Source organism: Acanthopagrus latus, chromosome 6 (genome assembly GCF_904848185.1).
Source record: "Acanthopagrus latus isolate v.2019 chromosome 6, fAcaLat1.1, whole genome shotgun sequence".
Lineage (NCBI taxonomy): Eukaryota > Metazoa > Chordata > Actinopteri > Spariformes > Sparidae > Acanthopagrus > Acanthopagrus latus.
The window spans coordinates 5,951,286-5,972,088 of NC_051044.1; the positions used below are offsets into that span (position 1 = coordinate 5,951,286).

Below are 20,803 nucleotides of genomic sequence, written 5' to 3' on the forward strand. Positions count from 1 at the left end.
ACGACAAACACACAGCAGTTAGTTTCCAGTTGCTGAAGCGAGAAGACAGAAGAGAGCAGCGGAGACGACTTTAGAGAGACACGATGTAGACCAGGTGAACAGGTGAACAGGTGAACAGGTGAACAGGTATCAGGATCATCATGTCCATCAGTGTGAATCTGAGGAGGATCTCCAACCTGCCGGGACGATGTGACAGAAAGGTGGAACTCTCCTTCAGAGGTCAGTAACTCACCGGTCTGTATCCACCTGGATAAAATGCCTGGTTGTGTTATATATTGTTGTATAGATGTTGTCTGTGCACTTCCCTTCTGTAGTGAACTTTAAGTCACCATCAGTCTTCCTGGTTTGTTCTCGGCTTCTTAACTCAACACACAAAGACATTTCAGGCAACAGTGAGCTTCTAACTTTGTGACAGTTTGGCAGCGTTTTTTAAATTTATACTGTATAAATGCTCCGTTGAGAGTCAAACTCCTGAATTAATAAGTAATTATTAATTATTAATTATTAAGTGGCTTTCATTTATTAAAAGTGAAAGTACTTGTAGATTGTTTCCTTTCACATTTCTATAACAGCCTGTATATGATAATGGATTACTAATTATTGATAAATGAAAGAGTAAGCAGCATTTTTAATGTTTGACCTGGTCGATGCTGTTGGTCATTTGAATCATGTTTGCTATGAATTATGTTTGAACTTATTATGGTTTTTATTTAATCTGAAACACAAACTCATTTAAAATAGACTCTAGTTGAGTACAAGAGTCTATTAACACAAAATAGAAAGTTCTTGAAAAGCACCTAAACCTTTGTTTACCTTCTCTGTTTCAACAACAGAGTCATGTGTTGTTGTTTGTATTTACTGACTCTGATGTTTGAATGAATGACTCCCCCCCCCAACTGCAGCTCAGCAAATAATTAGTCCAGGAAAACACGAGGAGGAAACTTTACACTTTAATGTCATAAACTTTGGAAAGTATTTTTCCACACTAGAAGGACTGAATATTTCAGTGGGAGCATGTTGGAAATGTATCTGTTGGCCAGTGTGAACAGGAGGATTGATTACAGGAAGCAAAGACATATTTAAAACAGTTCTTATCAGCACATGACTATTGTGTTATTGACTTTAAATAAAAATGCGAGCCTGTCCTTTAAGTACAGGCCTGTCATATATTTACTGTAGATACTCAGACTTTTGGAGAGTTTTATCAAAATACTTGAATTTTACTTATAACTTGTAAGTTTTCACAGTATTCAGTATTCCACGTGTTCATGGAGAGTCAGGCGGAGCTTTGTAGTCCATAAAGCATTTAAAAATCCTCAAACCTCAAAAGCAAAAAGCTCATCCGACATAATCTAAGTCTCCTGGAGCCACTTCATTTACACCCTATTTTAGCTAAAATCTAGATTGTAGCTGTTGAGCTATCAGCACTCACCCCATCTGAAGTGAGTGCTTGATCTCAACAGCATGTCGAGGGTGTAAATAAAGTCTCCTCAGATCAAATTTGGGGATCCTGCGACTTCCAGACACTTTGTGGACTCCTGGGTCCTCTGTCATCAAAGTCCACCTGTGTTGAAAACCCTCCTTTGTGTTTTTAAACGTGTTTCTAGTCGATTTAAAATCAGTAGTGAAGTCTGTGTCATGCATCCACACCGTTGCTATGGTTACCTGTCTGTCTGTCTGTCTGTCTGTCCTCCAGGTTTCACCCATAAAACCAGAGTCCTGCAGTGTGAGAACTTGGCTATCTTCAACGAGGTCAGTAAACCACGTCCCCGAGGACTTAATCAGACCAATCAGAGCACAGGACAGGGCGGTGATGTCATCATTATTACAAACACTTCCTGACTGGGCTGAAGTGAACGGGAGAAACCAAAAACTTTGAGATTCAGTCCGTCCTTCTGAGTTACAGTTCAGTTAGAAACAGCTGTGAGGACGATGAGCTGCTGAGATTTCAGATCACGTGACCTTCATCGTATTTCTCCCGTGTGTGTGTGTGTGTGTGTGTGTTACAGCAGGTAGCTGCAGCTGTTTGTCGGCTTCAGATTGAAACTATTTTAATGGCGCTGATAGGAAACTGTACCACTCCTACTGAACACACACGAACACACAACCTCTCCCTCAGCACACACACACCTACAGCTGACGTGATTCTGTTTTATTCTGCTGCGCTCGGTGGGGCCCAGCGAGGCTCCCGGAGGAAACAGCAGCCACCAACACCAGCACAAAAGGAAGAATTCATACTCTTGAATTCTTCTTCTTCTTCTTCTTATTTACACATCAGTTATCACACCACTGACTTGAAGGATGCCATTGTTGGTCGGTTCATCTGACTTTTCCGTGAAATGTTTTCCCAAATGTCGTACAGTTTTGCCATGGATGTTGGTTTAGACATTTATAATCCTCAGAGGATTAACTGTAATAATGTTTGATGACTTCTTAATCAACAATCAAATCCACTTCAGCCATTTTTGTGGCGACTAAACCAGGTATGTTAGTCAAAAACAATAACCCTAACCAAGTGGTTTTTGTGCCTAAACCTGACCAGAGCATAAGCACACTCATGAAATAGAAAATTGAAGTTGCAACATAAAGAACTGTACATTTTCCATGGTGTGCTGAAATGACAGCCCTCTGTGTGTGTTTACACAGGACACACACTCACTGTCACGTACGTAAAGTGAAACTTTCACTGAAACATCTTCTCTGTAGACGAGCCGTTAACCTGCCTCCTCTCTTCTGTATGATAAACCCTCAGCAGTCGACTCCAGACATTAAGAGACTCGATGTGGTGAAGTTACAGATTGCTGCAGTAGCAGCTGGATAAATTACTTTCATTTAACAGTAGCACATCTCTGCATTACTATCAGAATGATGCGGTTCTCCAGAAAACAGATTTTATTACGTGATTTTAAGAAGCAGAAACAACATCACCATATCTTTGCAGACACAAGCTCTGCTGACCTGTAAGATTATGTAAATGACTGTAACCTCTGTGTGACGTGAACACAGCCGTGAGTCTCTAAGCTACATATCTGTGTGCAGCCACTGAGTCAGGCTGCTGTTTGTTCTACAGGTGTGACCAGGTGTTTTCCCTGTGTATGTGTATGAACTTAGCACATAGTGATAAATGGCTGTGCAGAAAACTCTAGTTTGAGTTTTTCTCTGCTGTAGTTTGCAGTTTCCCTGATCTCAACGCAGCAGCTGTATCTCAGGAGGTAGAGTGTGTTGGTCACTGATCACAGGGTTTGTGGTTTGATCCTCTCGGCTCTGAAATACATCGCTGAGCAAGACACTGAACCTGAAACCTCACATCCAACATCACAGACCATCTTAGTTACCATCTCCCCTGATATATCTGATGTATGACCGCCTGTTATCATGTGATTTAAGTTTTGTGCAGGATCACTTGAGCTGTTTCTATTACCTGAAGAAGGCTGTGATATTTCAGAGCATAAACTAACCTATGTTTGTGTGTGTGTGTGTGTGTGTGTGTGTGTGTGTGTGTGTGTGTGTGTGTGTGTGTGTGTGTGTGTGTGTGCAGCATTTCCGTTGGCCTCACTATGGTAAAGTGATCAGAGATGAAGTTTTGTCCGTCAGTGTTTACAACCACAGTAAAGTCTTCTCCAACAGGTAACACACATCCACACACACACGATACACATAAACCCGTATTGTTTTCAAATACTAAAAATGTGTGTGTGTGTGTGTGTGTGCGTGTGTGTGTGTGTGTGTGTGTGTGTAGACTGCTCGGTAGGCTGGTTGTCAGTCTCCAGCATGTTGTTACTGCAGGGAAGCTGTTGCTACGGGAACCGCTTACTGATGCCAACTACAGCCTGACTGATGTAAGTACACACACACACACACACACACACACACACACACACACGCGGTTGTATCACTTGTTGTTGTCTCTTGGTCTCACTTTGTCTCTCTGTAGATCTACATCGAGTTGGATATTCGGTATCATCCAGTCGAGGGAGCAGCAGGAAGTTGGGACGGACTCGACTTCCTGAAAGTCGAAGACGAGGATGAGTAAGATCACCAAGAACTGGAGAGAAACGTCTCCAGTAAACTGTCAGAACAGCTGTCTCTAGTTAGCACAGTTGCCATTTACATGTTAAGGAAACACTCCATCTTTTATGTACCTCAGTTCTCATATTCCCTGTCTTCAGTCATTTGAGACGACTTTCAGAGTTACAATGTTTAAGAAATAAGCAGCAGTTGCTCATTCAGTCATGTTTTGTTACTTAAGATTGTCACAAAGTCAACAGCTTTGTGGGACAGCTGAATCCAGACTGCTATCGATCTGAATTTGGATCAGTTTGATCTGAACTAGACTCACAGTCTGTCTTTTTGAAAGGATGTAATCGGGACACAAATATTGGTAGCAGAGGAAAACTCTTTGTTAAACTTTGAGAAAAGAAAGATCACACTGAACAAACGATTCTTGTTTCTCGTGTCATTTTGTTTCTGTTCCTTCATCCTCAGATCAGTTCTGGTCATCAGGAATGATGGATTTACTGACCCTGAAAGGTGAGGATTTTTACACGATATTCATCTTCCAAGCCAGAGCTACTCATTACTGATACTGATGTAAATATTATAATATAAGACAAGTTCAAGAATCAGTTGGATTCAAGTCTGAACACCTGAACGTGATCCTCATCCTCTGGATCCTCTAAAGGAATCATCTTACCTCGATGTTTACTTGCTAGCTTTTCCCCGCGCTTTCAACTATAATCCACTGGGGTTTGATTTCACCCATGAGCACAACAACTTATCATGTTATGATCATGTAAGTGAAGTGAACTATTCATCTCTCTCTCTCTCTTTCTTTCAGTCAGCTGACTGTCACTCGCCCAGGTCAGCTGGACAGAGAGGCTCGGCTTCTGGGGCGAAGCCTGGTCAGGACTGGGGACGAAGACGACGACGACGATGATTATGATGATGACCTGATGGACCTGGAGACTTCCAACATCATCTTCACTCCTTTGCTGAGGTCTGGTTACCTTACTGTCTGTCTGTCTGTCTGTCTGTCTGTCTGTCTGTCTGTCTGTCTGTCTAACGGCATTCTGTCAACTCGCCTGTGTGTGTTTTTGTGTGTGTAGTCGTTGCAGGCCAATGGCCAGAAGTGCTGCTGCTGCGGTGCCCAGAGTCCAGAGCTTCCAGGTGAGTCCACTCATCCATCCATTTTTTTGACAGCTGACAAAAGGTAGCCCAGGTATTTTCCCCTCCAGCCCTCCTCTCCATCTCCTCCTGGAGGATCCTGGAGCGATATTTAACCCCTCGCAGTCACCGTCCCTCTGATATGGGTCGGCTGACGATGATTCGTTCAGTTCCAGTTCTTTGTTTTGTGTGCAGGTGAGTGTGAACATCCACGAGGCTCAGAAGCTCATTGGGGTGAACATCAACCCCGCAGTTTTCATCAGGGTGGGAAATCAGAAAAAAAAGACAGCGACACAGAAATCCACCAACTGCCCCTTCTACAATGAGGTACAGTAGAATACAGTAGAATACAGTAGAATATAGCACAGTGAAGTATAATACAGATGTGTACCTGATCTCCTCTTTCAGAACTTCCAGTTTGAGTTTCAGGAGAACCCACAGGTCCTCTTTGATAAAGTCATCGAGATGAAGGTATTTCGCTGTTTTCTTGCTTCTGTTCTGTTTCCTGCTGTCGCCATGGCGAGAGACATGGGGCGTGGCCAAAGTGAACACCTGTCATGTCATGTCACCTCCTCTCAGGTGTTCCACAGGCGGACTCTGGCCTTCCTGATGACCCACATCGGAACCTTTAAGATTGACCTATCCACCGTGTACAACCAGCCAGGTATCAGTACTTCTCACACTGCAGTATTCTGGTCAAAATACTGCAGTAACTCACTGACGTCCGTCCTTTCTGCGTGTCCAGACCACCGCTTCTACCAGAAGTGGGCTCCTCTCACCGACCCAGCAGACACCAGGTCAGGGATCAAAGGTTACGTCAAGGCCAGTCTCAGTATGCTGATGAAGGGAGAGGCTCTGAACATAAGTCTGCCACCATCGTCCTCGAGCGGAGCCAGCGAGGACATAGAGAAGTCAGTAACAACACACTGAGAATACTACAATGGATCGTCAACATTATACTTAACAAACGACGATGGTTATGACTCAGCTGATGCCACATGGTTCTGAAACTCATGTGTCCTTCTGGCAGGAACCTGCTGCTTCCTCGTGGGATGCCCTCTGAGCGTCCGTGGGCTCGATTTCGCGTCCGGATCTACAAGGCCGAGGGTCTGCCCACCATGGAGTCAGGGCTGCTGGCTAAGATGTCAAAGGCCACTGAACGGACAGTCTTCATTGATCCCTACGTACAAGTGACCTTTGCTGGACAACAGGTACTCAGACGTGTAAATGTAATCAATTTTCATCCAGAGTGTAGGTGAAAAGAACCTTTTGAGGAACTAAGAAACTGGAGGAACCAGACACTGCATTTAGTCCCCATATAAAACTTCCTGAACCCAGAAACGTTTGTGCTCTGGAGGGTGTCTGACTGATCGTTCAGGAACCTTACAGGGCCTTCTGACCTTTGTTTACTAGTTTAGTTCCTCTGGTTCCATAGTTCTTAGAGAATTTTGGATGAATATTTCTTATTATCTAGAAATTGCAGCCTATATTGTACATTTTAGAAGCTGATTATACTGACAAAAGTCAGGAAACATGTCAGAATTACCAATTCAATTACCAATATCCAGGGGGAGACATCAGTTGCCAGCGCCACCAGCTGTCCAGTTTGGAACGAGGAGATTTCCTTCATTGAGCAGTTTCCTCCTCTGGCTCAGCGAATCAGAGTCCAGATCCTCGATGATGCCAAGATGGGAGACATCGCCCTGGCAACGCACTTCCTGGACCTTCAGCAGATTTCTGATCCCACCAGGAACGGTACAACATGCAGCTTACACATTTTACAATACACAATATTTCTCTACTTCACATGAAGAGAAAACCTGGTCTTTATCTGAAACAGGATTTTATTAGACACGGGCCTTTATTTTTTAATTCCAAGAGTATATTTGATCATGTTTAAGTGAGACACCTTCTTGTGTTTTGTTATTCACAAATTAATACAAATTGATTCTCTCAATTAACAACATCTCTGGCTCATATACTTCACATCAAAAGTATTTCATGTTTGAAGGGCATTACTACTCTGTTTCCTGATGGGCTTTTAATTTGAAATCTGTCTGAGTTTAACTGGCAGTGGTTTATCAGCTGCCAAAAAGAACATAGAAGTAACCGGAATCAGTGAGTGAGAATAGTGTTTAAAATAATAACACCTTGTATTTGAACATGATTGGTAACAGAAAGATTTCTGTCCGTCTGCAGGGTTTAACCCTACCTTTGGTCCATCTTGGGTTAACCTGTACGGTTCCCCTCAGAACTCCACCCTTGGTGACGTCCACCAGGTAAACCAGACATTTGCTTTGTGGCAATCAACCTTAAAATGTCTGCAGGATTAGAACAGACTAAATAAAAGTGATCCAGGCTGAACTGGACTAACCGTCTCTCTGCTCCAGGCTTTAAACGAGGGTCTGGGTGAAGGAATCTTCTACCGCGGTCGAATCCTCCTCGGCCTCAGTGTGGAGGTTTACTCCTCCCCCACTGCCGTTACCGCGGATACAGGCTCAGCTGCCATGGGAAAGGTACCTCCTACTTCCTGTTTTCATGACAGTTGGGCTACATGAACATCACAACGTCACGGCAGTCTTTAAACAAGGATAAAATGTCAGTTTACGCAATTTCATGTTGCACGTTTTAGCCGGTGTCAGGATGTTGTTACCATAGCAACCTATGAATCTGATAAATCTTCCGTGATCTTAATGATACTCCCCTGATCTCAGCGTCTGATCATCTCACATGACCTCACTGACTCTTATGTGACTCCCTCTCGTGCGTCCTCGAAGGTGAAAGGAGCGCTGGGGAAGCTGAAGCTGCCGAAGAAGAGGAGCAGCAAGAAGATGAATAAGAAGGAAGGTCAGTCTGTTAAGGAGGAGACACAGGAGAAATCAGAAGTACAACTTTTAAAGGGATGATATGAGAGTGTCGGTGAAACACAATGGAGAGCCAGTTTAATGTTTTTTAATGCACAAACATCTCTTGAAGTAAAGCCTCCTTCTGAGATTTTCCTCCTCGAAGACTTTTCCTAATACTCCCGTACATAAGAAAGCTGGGCCAGTAGGAGGCAATAAACACGTCAAATACCAAAGACATACCGATTATTTGTGTTCAGAAGTGTAGACAAGACGGACATGTATTCTACTTTAATGAAGTTTATTAATCAGTTTGTTTACTCGCTGTCGTTGAAGCGTCTCCAGCTGCCGGCGGAGCCGACGACTCAGGAGATGCGGGAGTTGAGGTACCGGAGGCCGTTACAGTGGAGGTGGAGGAGACTCATCCTCTCCCTGAGGTGAGTGAAGTTACCATCATCATCATCATCATCATCATCATCATCATCATCATCATCATCACCCCCCCCTTTAAATAAACTGTCTTGTTTGTGTCTGTGATATCTAATAATTACACGAAATGGCTCAAATTTCATTTCTACGTTAACTGAATATTTAGAATCAAAGAATATTTTATTAGTGGCTCTTCTGACGTTTATTTTTTATGTTCACATGCTTTTTGGTTTCTTTTCCTTTTTCTCTCATTATTTTTTCTCATTAGCTCACTTCAAAACATTTTTCTCCTCTTCTGCCTCTCCTCCGTCTGTCATACAGTTGAGAGAGAAGAGAAAGAATCAAAATGAAAGTAATTTAGAAGGTGTTTCAGGTACAAAACAGAGGAATGACATTGTGCATTTCTCAGATTTTTCTTAATATTTCTGTCTACAGGGTTTCCTGGGAGAGATGGAGGACTTCCTGTTGTTTGCATCTCTGTTTGAAGTCACTATGATAGACCCGTCTGTAGGAACCAAACCGTTGACCTTTGAACTCTCCTTAGGTGAGTTGTGTATTCTACAGACACACCGACAACTTACAGCACTTATTTTCATCAATCATCACGATTGACCAAAAATAATGTCCTTCTAAATTTTGGATTCAAAATGAGCTGAGCAACATTTTTGTCTACCTGGAGTTCAGATGTGGAATTTTATTCTCAACGTCAAACTTTTGTGCTTCATCTGCTGTTCTGCTTCTGGCAGGGAATTATGGGAAGGCTGTTGAGGTTGGGAGATCCAAGAAGAGCCAGAGCAAGGAGGAGCTGCGGAGGAGCAGAGAGGAGCTGAGGAGGAGCAGGGAGGATCTTAATGAGGAGGTGCAGGGCCTGCTGGAGTCAGAGGAGGAGCTGGACAGAGAGGAGGTGCTGAGTCCCGAGCCGGAGAACAGATCTTTGTCCGCCGCCATGAGACCAGAGCCCACCGAGTACGACAGGTAAATAACTTCTGCACCTGCACAGGTAACTTCACACAGCACATTCACTTTCTGCCACTCCTCCAAACTCAAGTCTTTCTGTCTGTCTGTCTGTCTCAGGTCGTTCCAGTGTCTTCCTCTCCAGCCTCCCTCTATAAAGCAGAAGCCTTGTCTTTATATCTGGTGTCAGTTTGAGGATCACATCTTTCGTCTCTATCAGGCCAACTGGCTCAACAAGATGGCCGACAGGCTGGTGAGAGTCAAGAGATCTTTATTCGATGATTTGTAGAACACGACGCCTTCAAACTCTCGTAACTTTTCCTCCTCTGCTCCTCACCGACTCTTTCAGGAGATCGGTCTGGATGAGGTGGAGCGTCTCCTGAGGAGGCCGAGGAGTAAAGCTAAGGAGCGTTTGGTGGAGGTGCTGCTGGAGCTGGTGGCCTCCTGCAAGTAAGTCTGCTCCTTCAGAAAATCAGATCAGATTTAGTTTGATCTGATTTGTTCACATGTCTGTCTTCTCTGTCTCCCTGCAGACAGTTCAATTTTTACGCAGACAGGAGGTCTCAGTCTCGTCCCAACAACCTGGACAGATGCAGGAAGGAGTTCATCAAGAAGAATCTGGTGAGTGTCTCTCTTTCTACCTGTTGCCATTTACCTGTCTACCTGTCTATCTGTCTGACTGTCTGTCTGGCTTCAGGTCTTGCTGGCCAGGCAGGCGGTGAGGGCTCGACGTAGACTCACCAGGCGAATAGTCAAACAGCGTTTAATGGACGCCAGGAAACTCCTGAAGAAACTCCGCCGACTGGCTAAAGAGGTCATAGAGAGGTCGCCATAGGTCACCACGATGATGTCACAGGTTGAAACATGTTCTGAGGTCTGACACCTTTCCCTCCATCACCTTCTCTCTCCAGCCCCAGACCACCATCCCAGATGTATTTCTGTGGTTGCTGACGGGAAGAAAGCGATTGGCTTATGTCAGGATCCCCACCTACTCCATCATCTTCTCACTGGTGGAGGAGCAGAGGGGGCGGGACTGTGGCCGAGTCACCACCCTCTACATGAAGGTAACCGCTCCAACGCTGATGTCCTTTAAAATCTTTGATGGAGCTCAAGTTTCTGCCTCTAAAATCACTGATGAGACAAGTAAAGCATCCTGTTTTGCCTCTGGAAATCACTAATCAATGAATCGATCAATCAACTTTTACTTTGCCAATTATGCCAAATAATTCAATAGATAAATTAAAATAATTTAATGTGGGAAATATATAGTTTGGAACAGTCAAGTTGGGAGGTTTGAGATAAAATTTCTAAAATGCCCAAAATATATAAAAAACACAAACTAATCACTGTGCTTTTATATTGAAGGACAAATTCAAATTTGATTTAAAGGCATGCATCCAGGATTCTGGTGCAGTAAAATCTGTCTGTCTGTCTTTTCAGTCTCCAGGAGGTTCTGCCAGCGAGATCTTTACGAAACTGGAGGTCTACCTGTGGTTCGGTCTGTCCAAGTACAGCAAAGATGCCATCACCTGCCTGCCAGAGGAGTTTATGCCAGTTTATGAAGAGGAGGTAGAAGAGCAGAGGAGACTCGCCCAACAGGGGAGGAGGAAGCTTCCTGTCAGTCTGTCCTGTCAGGGTGAGTCAGCTGAAACTCCGGCAGCCGGTTTAGACTCTGCACAGGATGAATGTTTATGACGTTGAAGTTTGTCCATCAACATAAAAGCCCCTTGAATATTTGTACTTGTGAGCCATAGAGCTGTATCTGGACCTGGTCGTGTAAAGGTCGACCTCTCTCTCTCTCTCTCTCTCTCTCTCTCTCTCTCTCTCTCTGCAGACAGCAGGTACTTCCAGCTACGATGTCACCTGTACCAGGGGCGTGGCCTGTTGGCTGCTGACAGTGACGGCCTATCAGATCCCTTCGCCAAGGTCCTCTTCTCTACGCAGTGCCAGGTCACCAAGGTAGATGCAACTCTCCCTCTGGTTAAATTTTCGTAATTGTAACTTTGGCTCATATAAAATAAAACTTAGCTGGTCTACTTTCAACTTCTTTGGAAGAACACACAGCCTGCCGATCAGAAACAAGCACGATCTGTGACCGTAGAGTCGTAATAATACCAGTAAACTGAACTTCACGTGTGTGTCTGTGTGTGTGTTCAGGTGCAGGTCGACACTCTCTCTCCAGCCTGGTGTGAGACTTTGTTGTTCAACAGAGTTCTGCTGGAGGGAACGAAGGAGGAGCTTCAGCAAGACCCGCCCCTAATCATCATCAGCATCTACGACTATGATTCCATGGTAACACCGGCGTTCTTCTTACCTGTGTCACAAAACACATCAGTTTTTACCTTTAAGCCTTTGGATTGGGACAGCCTTCGCGTGGTGTTGCGACGTAATCAGCCTTCAAATGCTCCTCCGAAGGATGCAGACCCTGAATTGAGACTCAGCAGTTGTTACCAGCTGATGTCAGCAGGGCCTGCTCGAGTGAGTCCGTTGTCGTGGGCAGTGTGGAACGGCAACACCACTTGGACAAGACACACGCTGAAAAGCGGAAATGTGTTCAGGCAGCTACTGGAACTTACTAAATTATTGGAAAACAGCCCATATAATCCTTCACATTCTGCTTCTGTCTCTATTTATGTGTGTGTGCAGGGAGGAGTAAAGCTCCTGGGTCGAGCCTTTGCTGAGCCGGAGTTTAAAATCGTAGAGCAGCACTACAAGAAGCCGCCCCTCCGTTTCTATGACATCAACCTGGGGAGAGCGGCCGCCGGCGAGCTGCTGGCCGCCTTTGAGCTCATCGAGCTGGACTACTCTGGGTTTGGAGAGGTGACACTGCTAATTTTAGTAGTTTTTAAAAACTTCTGGCAGTTCTGTCCATCATTTATAACAATAACACTGTCTATAGCTGAGATGGGAATATGATACAGAAATAATTAAACCTGGTAAAAGTTTGCTCTTCTTCTCTCTTGGTGCTGTTGTTCACTTACAGAACTTCTATGGCCGCTTCTACGCTGACGACACACATCTATTCTTCTCTTTCCCTTCCAGTCTCCCAGACTCTCAGGCAGAGGCGCTAATCACTAATCACAGTCAAAAATGTAACAGAGACATGGAGCTTGGTGTCTTCTGTGTGATAATGTAAATAGAGACCATGCTTAGGTTTGATGGCGCTACTAGCAGCTTGTACAGAAAGACAAGTATCGGGCCAAGAGACTGAACTTCAGAAAAATAATGTATATTCTAGTGCCATTAACTTTTATTTACTAACTGAGATGATTCCATTTGGGTTTAACAGATTATTTCCTAAATACCTGTGGTTCTAAATGCTATGGACCTTTAGACTGTTGTTTAGATGGAGGCATTATTTAAGTTTTAATGATCTAGATGCAGTTAAATGCACTCTTTGGACAAAACCCGACAAATTAGGTTGTTCTAACACATAAAGCACCAGCAGCCAGACGATTGGACGGGCTGGAAACTAACCAGGACTCTAGAAAAACTTGTTCTGAAGAGAAAGTGAAAGTTAACTGTTTCTTTACTTGTCTGACTTCTTGTGGATGTCACCGTCTTTCTAGATCTCTGCTATTAACCTGTAGTTTATAATGTGTTGTTTACTGAAAGGAATGATGGAGGAAACTCACCAAAAAAGTTGCAATAAACCAGAATTATCCCTCAACAAACCGCAACATAACAGAATACAGGAATTTTTTGTAAACAAAACAAACTGTTTCCCCTCCTGCAGCCGCGTCTCCCCAGCAGTGTGGACCCTCAGGAGCTGACTTACTTGGAGGAGCAGAAATATTACATCATTCCAGAAGGAGTCCGACCCGTTCTGAAGACCTTCAGGATTGAGGTCTCTCACACACTCTGTTGTTTGCATGTTGCAGATGTGTTTAAGTGTTTTATGGGACACCTGACAGTTGAATCTGTAAAGTACCAGAGTCGTTAAGAATGCTGTCTGTGCATCTTTGTGCTCAGGTGCTGTACTGGGGTCTCCGGGAGCTGAAGCGGGTGGAGCTGTTTGAGGTGACGCGGCCCCTGGTGAAGATGGAGTGTGCGGGACGACTGCTGGAGTCCGAAGAGATCGAGAACTTCAAGGCTCACCCCAACTTCAAAGAGCTGGTCTGCCACATCGACGTGGTCAGTGTCTGATCCACGTTTCTGACTTGATGAGATGCTGATCTGACGCAGAAACATGGCTGACTTCCCCCTCTCTGTTTTCCTCTTCCTGTGTTTGGTACAATCAGAAACTACCAGAGCAGGCCTACCTCCACCCTCCTCTGACGTTATTCGTGGTGGAGCATCGGGCATTCGGTCGACTCGCTCTGGTCGGGTCTTATGTGGTTCAGAGCCTCATGGATTTCGCCCCACGTGGCGGGGAGCCAGACGACGAGGAGGAGGAGCCAAAACCAAAGGGTAAGAGTGAGGAAAGAGGTAGGATTCAGAGAAGTACTGTCTTCTTACAGGTTGGAGGGTTTTGTTTTTTTGTTTATTCATCATTCAGTTATGTTTGCACAGTTGTACTAACAGACATCAATCTGAGGTCTGAAGCTCTGTGACTGGATGTTTCTCACAGCTGTGCTCTCCGGGATTCGTTCTTCAGTTCTCACCTAAAGATTTTTAAAAACACAGTTTGTCTTTGTGTCTCTCCAGTGAAGATGAACATGACGCCGGTCACTGCTCTGACATCAGTGAAGAAAATTGGACTCAGCGGTCTGTCAATTAAACAGTCAAAGATTCCCTTCAACCCCATGAAGCTGTTAAATGTACGTATGTTAAACTCTCCTGCTTTCTCCTCTCTGTGTTAAAAACACATAAGCTGAAACTGCTCAGACAAATCTAATCCATATTTCACTTTTAATTAAAGAATGACTTGACACTTTGCCCTCTCAGGCTCCTCTAAAGAAGCTGATGAAGGGCGGCGAGGAGCTGGAGGAGGAGCTGCCTGAGAAGGATGAACTGGACTGGTGGTCCAAATACTACGCCTCACTGGAGGAGATGGAGAGACAGGTGAGATTTAACCGCCTGTCTGAATAAATATGGCTGACATTTGACAAATGTCAAGTATAACGCATGTAGAGTACCAGTGGTCACGTTAAAACTGACTTTCTTTACACTGAATATGTGTTACACACCTCAGCTTTACATACCTCAATAACTACAACAATAGATGATGTGTTGACTGTCTGCAGGCTGCCGAGGAGATGGAAGCAGAGGAACAAGCAGAGACAGGTGCAGTTTTAACTTCTTCTTTGGTGTTTCAGTGAAAAATGTGTCTATTAAATAAAAATATGCTGTGTTGATGGTAAAGCTGCAGTGTCTTCAGCTGCAGTTCCTCTAATGTCCACTTGATGTTGCTCTGGTGAAACTCTGGAGAAAACTTTAACTGATGGAGACAATGTGGAAAAACTTGTCTCTGCAAATATAAAGTTTAGTTTAGTTTTTCCTGTTTCTGTTACAGATATTCATCCTTTAAGGCTCTAAATAGATACACTCCCTCACCACTGTGCTTCCCCCTGTGCTTGAAAGTTAAAAATAGTCTTAAAAAGACACACAAAACAACTTTCATACACTCGCTTTCAAAACAAATTAACACACTCAAGATCTTGACTGACAAGGGCCACCGATGAACAAAACAGCAACGATACAGGAAATGTATTTGTGGTCTGTTTTTTTTCAGATGGAGGGAACCTGTCCATGGCAAACATCGATGATGAGGAGGAGGATGTTGTGGTGGTGGAGATGGAGCCTCCCAAACGCAAGAAGATTGCCACACTAAAGGTGTGAGGTCACTGTTTACAGTCCAGTCTGTCGGTCCAGGCTGCAGGCTCGAGTCCTGGTGTTTCTCATTAGACAGACTGTAATTCAAACCAGAGCCCGGATCAGAGTTTTGGATTCAGTTTGTTCAGAACACAATTCTCCTGACAGTCTGAGTCGTGATGCAGACTCACAGACGAGTGGAGGCAGAACAGATGTGATGTAATCCTCTGTGTTTTTGTGTTCCAGCTGTATGCAGGTGACCTGGAGTCAGAGTTCAGTCAGTTTCAGGACTGGCTGAAGATCTTCCCGCTGTACAAAGGCAAAGCATGTGGTGAGGATGACGAGGAGGATGATGAGGAGAGGCTGATGGGAAAATACAAGGTATGGTGGATGGAAAGCTGTCCGTCTTTCTTTTACTTTAAAAACACTTTTTTCCCCTCCATACTGTCCATCAGGGATGAGCGGATACACCATTAGCACGATTTCAGCACTACTTACAGAACAGCCTCAGAGTTGAGCTGATTAATGTTTGTGATCACACGAGTAAGAGAAACATCTACGGACATTGTTTTTAAAATCCTGAATGAATGAAGTTCACTCAGCTCCCAGTAAGGGTTTTTCTTGATCATGAGTACGAGGACATTGACAGATTTTACTTGGATGATCTTACCAACATGAAAGACGTTGTCTTTCTTGGACACTCGCTCCAGCTGAGCACCTCTCCTCTCCATCCTCAGGGCTCCTTCCTGGTGTATCCGATTGATTCAGGAGATGAAGAGGAGACTGACGTACAGTGTCAGATCACTAATGGAATTCCCAAAAATTCAGCCATCAAAGTCTTGGTCCGGGTCTACATCATCAAGGTACCTATCGATCCAGCTATCTATCTATTGAACAACAGCCTGTCTTTGTCTCTAACGCAGTGTTAATGTTCTACTGTCTCTCTGTTTGTGTCCTTCAGGCCACTAATCTGACTCCAACAGACCCGAACGGGAAAGCCGACCCATACCTGGTACTCCGAGTTGGACAGCAGAGTCAGGACACCAAAGATCGATACATCCCGAAACAGCTCAACCCCACGTTTGGAGAGTCAGTGCCTGCCTGTCTACCTGCACCTGTCTGACTGTCTGTATGACTGTCTGTCTGACTGTCTGTCTGACTGTCTGTCTGACTGTTTGTCTGTCTGTCTGACTGTCTCTTATCTCTGACGCTGTCTTTCAGGGTGTTTGAATTCACAGTGTCCTTCCCGCTCGAGACAGATTTGGTTGTCAGAGTCATGGACCATGATCTTGTGGGGTCTGATGATGTCATAGGAGAGACGCATGTTGACCTGGAGAACCGGTTCTACAGCCGCCACAGAGCCTCCTGTGGACTGGCTCTGTACTATGACACGTTAGTACCACAAATACATCACGTTAGTCTCAGAACTATGACACACCGGTACCAGAACTTGGACACACAAGAAATAAGTACTACAATGACTTCATCCGTAGACCACCTGTCTCTTTAAACATTTACCTGTACCTCTGCTCGTCTCTCTCTCTCCAGTGACGGATACAATGCGTGGCGCGATGCGAAGAAGCCGTCGGCCATCTTGGCTGAGCTCTGCAGGAAGAACGGCATCCCGTCCCCAGAGTACAGAGCAAGTGTGGTCAAAGTCCTCAACAAAATCTACAAGATCCCGCCTGACGCCATACCTGAAGGTAGGATCCGACAGACGGGCACAGTAGACCTAGACGGACGCAGTTAGTCACTAAGAAAGAGATTAAATATCCTGAGGTGTCATTATATGTTATAATAACGTACAAAGTGGAAGTGAACCGTCCATAATTGTCCCTCTGTGGACACAAAAATGCACAATCACGTCCCACTACTTGTTCTCTGTCACTGTTACTATCACTACTGACACAACAGCACGAGTGCAGCTCCCCTCACACTGCAGTAACCTCCAGCTGTGTGAGCTCTAATAAGACTCTCGGTAGAAACAGTTTGAACAGATCTGACAGCGGTGTTGTTGTTTTCAGCTCTGCTGAAGAAGAACCAGCTTTCTCCAGAGGAGCAGGCGGAGATGGAGGAACATGAGGCCCTGAGCGTGCTGCGCCGCTGGGGGGAGATGAACGAGTTCCTCCCTGGAGCTCTTTCTCTGGTCCCAGAACACGTGGAGATCCGGTCCCTGCAGAGCCAGGACAATCCTGGGCTGCCACAGGTGAGAACGATCACTACAGTCCTGACGGTCACAGCAACAGTAATGACAACATATTACTACGTGCATTGCAACTTGTGTACATGTGTTTCAGGGTTACCTTCACATGTGGGTGGACATGTTTCCCACGGATGTCCCGGCTCCGCCCCCTGTTGACATCAAGCCCCGCCTACCTGAACAGTAGGTGGACACACTCCGGAAGTCATGGCCCTCCCTGTGGACCTCATGGGACCTTTTTTCATAAAAATATAGTATAGTAGTCGATGAGGAGAGACAAATCATATTTTGATCTGATCACATATGATGTTTAAAACATAATTATGCAAGTCAAGAGAGTTTTAGTTTGTCATAAATAAAGTAAAATCTCATCTAGTTTTGTGTTAAACTACATCGTCTCACTCAACACACATCACCAACACAAACATGGCCGCCAGCTCGGTACATTCAATTCAGAAGGGATCAAAAAAATTATTCGTCTCTCTTCATTCATTACCATACAGACGTTTATCTGAAATAAGGTCCGATGAGGTGAACAGGAAGTGGGCGGATTTCGTCTCTCTATATATCTAACCTTTACTGTTGTTTCCATGACGACAGGTACGAGCTGCGTGTGATCATCTGGAACACTGACGACGTGTTTCTGGAAGATGTCAACCCGTTCACCGGTGACCTGTCCTCAGACATCTACGTTAAAGGGTTAGATTGACACACACACACACACACACACACACACAAGCGTCTGTTCACAGGTTTCTTCCAGGGATTCATATTATGGATTTTTTTCAGCTGATGCAGAGAAGCGACGGCCAATACTGATAAGATAACTGATAATGTCCCATTTTTTAAAAATTTTAAAAATACCGCTGATCTGTAATTTATGCACACCTGAGGGTAAGAAAGGCTGAAGCTCTGACAAGATCAAACACTCCTCTCTCCTTCTTCTCTGAACTCTTGTGAAATGTGTTGCAAAATTGCAATCGTGTTTTCTTCCTCTGAAACTGTAAACGTCCACAACAACGACAATGTTTTATCTGCATTATCTGCTGTAGTTATTGGACAGACTTTCACCCATACAGTAAATAAGCAATGATATATACTTCCCAATAAAGGGCTGATACTTATCGTGCATCTGCGGTTTCTTTGCAATTAAGATAAGACAGACTTTTATTTATCCAGAGGGAAATTGTCATGCAGCAGTTTCAGTAGAGTACAAGGACTAATTAGTGTTTGTGCTATTTGTTTATTTCAGTCGTAAACTGGTGGTGATGGCGATTTTTTGTACAGGATATGTTAGCTTTAGCTTCTGGCTAATGGAAGTGGACGTCGCTTGATGAACTAATTAGTCATTTCTGCTCCCTGCAGCTGGATAAAGGGGCTGGAAGGACAGAAACAGGAGACTGACGTCCACTTCAACTCTCTGACTGGAGAAGGAAACTTCAACTGGAGATTTGTGTTCCGCTTCGATTACCTTCCTACTGAGGTACACACCTGAACCTGCCGATGGTTTCCACAGGAACCTGACCATTACAGTGACCTCCTGACCTTTGTTCCGGTGCCCCTGAACAACCACAACTAATCACTGTTTTCCATCTTGATTAATCCGTGTGCTGTTTTTAAAAATGTCTATTAATCAGAAATCAAAGGGAATGTATTCAAATGTGTCACGAGGGGTTGTGAGCTCTTTTTTAAACTGTTTGCTTTGTGCAAATAAATGTCCTCCTCCCGCCCTGTAGAAAGAGGTGGTGTACAAGAAGAAGGAGTCGTTTTTCTCTCTGGAGGCGTCGGAGTTTCGACAGCCGGCTGTTCTGACGCTGCAGGTTTGGGACTACGACCGCATCGGTGCTAACGACTTCCTGGGTGAGACAAACAGAGAGCATTAAAAAAAATAATCTCTTAATAAAGAAAAAAAGTTAAATATCTTCACTTCCTCTTCCTCCTTCAGGCTCCATAGAGTTACGTCTCAGCGACATGGTGCGAGGAGCGAAGACGTCCAGCAAGTGTACGATCGAGATGGCGAAGGATCGGGCCAGCCCTCGACTCTCCATCTTCCTGGCCAAGAAGATGAAGGGCTGGTGGCCACTGACCCGTTTGAAGACGGCCAAGGACTTTGAGAGGGAGGAGAAGGAGAAAGAGGAGGCCAAGAAGAAGGGAAAGAAGAAGAAAAAGAGGAAGGACAAGAGGAGCAAGATGAAACCCGAGGAAATCCAGTACACCGACAGCACCGGCAACACTTTCCTGCTCATGGTACAAAAACACACAATACATTAATCCTAATCATAATGAGAAGCTGAACAAACATGAACTCTTCTTTCTCTAACCGTCCACATATCTATTGTGTGTGTGTGTGTGTGTGTGTGTGTGTGTGTGTGTGTGTGTGTGTGGAAACAGGGAAAGGTGGAGGCGGAGCTTCAGCTGGTGACATTAGAACAGGCGGAGGCCAATCCTGTGGGAAAAGCCCGCAAAGAGCCGGAGCCTCTGGACAAACCAAAGTACAACACACACACACACACACACACACACACACACATTGATCTGCTGTAGACTCAGTCCAGGTGTGAGCAGGTGTAATCTGTCTCCTGTCGTCCCTCTAGTCGTCCCACCACCAGCTTCACCTGGTTCGTCAACCCAATGAAGACCTTCATCTTCCTCATCTGGAAGAAGTTCAAGAAGTTCATCATCGCTGCGCTCATCCTCGCCGTCCTCGCGGTCTTCCTCTTCCTCATCCTCTACACTCTGCCTGGGCAAATCTCCACGCTCATTATCCACGGATGAAGACACCTGCAGGAAGTCTTCGTTGCCTCGTCCTGGACGTCACAGACCGTCTGGAGTTTTATTTAACCTGATTTCTGTGGAACTAATCAGTAAAACTCACGATTTAACATGTTTACACTGACTGAACCACATTACCCAGAATCCTCATGATTATAAACACAACCTGGGTCATGGAGGAATAATCAGGGATTCATCCGTCACTAGAGGAAATTACTGGACACATATTACTGAAGATCTCAGTCACATATTTATGTTGTGTAAATTAAAGATGGTTTGAGTCGGATAGATTTGTGATAAATCAGCACATTTCTGAAACAAAAGCTTTAACTTTGTTGTATACAAGCGTAGGTTTGTTGAGTAAACATATTTGTGTTCGCAAATTTTTATTTTCAAATAAAATGCACTCATGTTTTTGTTTGATTTTGCACTGACTCAGAACTGATTCAAAGACATGTTTATTAAATTCGACTTTTAAAGGTTAGAGGAGTGAAAGAAAAAGTCAGACTTCACGTCGTCTTCAGTCTGAGGAACAGGAAGCGAGAAATAGTTTGTTTACGGACGCTCGCTCTGATTGTTTCCTCTCAGACTCTGATGATGTTCGAATGTTGCCTCAGAGACTAGACGGGAAATGATGATAGAAAATGAGTATGAGGTTTAATTGTGCCATAAATATGTCATCTGTCAG

At 44.5% G+C, this 20,803-nt stretch overlaps 1 protein-coding gene across 1 annotated transcript; it reads left to right on the forward strand.

Annotated features, from left to right (window-relative positions):
* Nucleotides 1-140: 140 nt before the first annotated feature.
* fer1l4 (fer-1 like family member 4) lies at nucleotides 141-20,765 on the forward strand. Its single transcript, XM_037100174.1, has 49 exons — nucleotides 141-219; nucleotides 1,697-1,752; nucleotides 3,539-3,627; nucleotides 3,740-3,839; nucleotides 3,935-4,029; nucleotides 4,486-4,530; nucleotides 4,838-4,996; nucleotides 5,106-5,166; nucleotides 5,359-5,490; nucleotides 5,572-5,634; nucleotides 5,743-5,827; nucleotides 5,909-6,074; nucleotides 6,194-6,374; nucleotides 6,732-6,918; nucleotides 7,363-7,442; nucleotides 7,554-7,679; nucleotides 7,941-8,010; nucleotides 8,343-8,443; nucleotides 8,871-8,979; nucleotides 9,182-9,410; nucleotides 9,510-9,642; nucleotides 9,739-9,839; nucleotides 9,923-10,010; nucleotides 10,087-10,203; nucleotides 10,301-10,453; nucleotides 10,830-11,025; nucleotides 11,224-11,348; nucleotides 11,547-11,681; nucleotides 12,036-12,209; nucleotides 13,126-13,236; nucleotides 13,362-13,523; nucleotides 13,631-13,799; nucleotides 14,037-14,149; nucleotides 14,277-14,393; nucleotides 14,576-14,615; nucleotides 15,064-15,164; nucleotides 15,390-15,524; nucleotides 15,881-16,006; nucleotides 16,105-16,232; nucleotides 16,365-16,535; nucleotides 16,692-16,846; nucleotides 17,168-17,349; nucleotides 17,441-17,526; nucleotides 17,944-18,042; nucleotides 18,709-18,826; nucleotides 19,080-19,203; nucleotides 19,289-19,590; nucleotides 19,735-19,835; nucleotides 19,938-20,765. Exons 1-49 carry the CDS (start codon nucleotides 141-143, stop codon nucleotides 20,116-20,118), a joined length of 6,156 nt encoding a protein of 2,051 aa, XP_036956069.1. The 3' UTR covers nucleotides 20,119-20,765.
* The last annotated feature ends 38 nt before the right edge of the window (nucleotides 20,766-20,803 follow it).

Excerpts from the sequence above, each read along its gene's own strand:
- fer1l4 (XM_037100174.1), top strand. The coding sequence starts at position 141 with ATGTCCATCAGTGTGAATCTGAGGAGGATCTCCAACCTGCCGGGACGA. Across the intron at positions 10,204-10,300 it reads TCCGCCGACTGGCTAAAGAG|CCCCAGACCACCATCCCAGA; the intron begins GTCATAGAGAGG and ends TTCTCTCTCCAG. Across the intron at positions 17,527-17,943 it reads AAGCCCCGCCTACCTGAACA|GTACGAGCTGCGTGTGATCA; the intron begins GTAGGTGGACAC and ends CCATGACGACAG.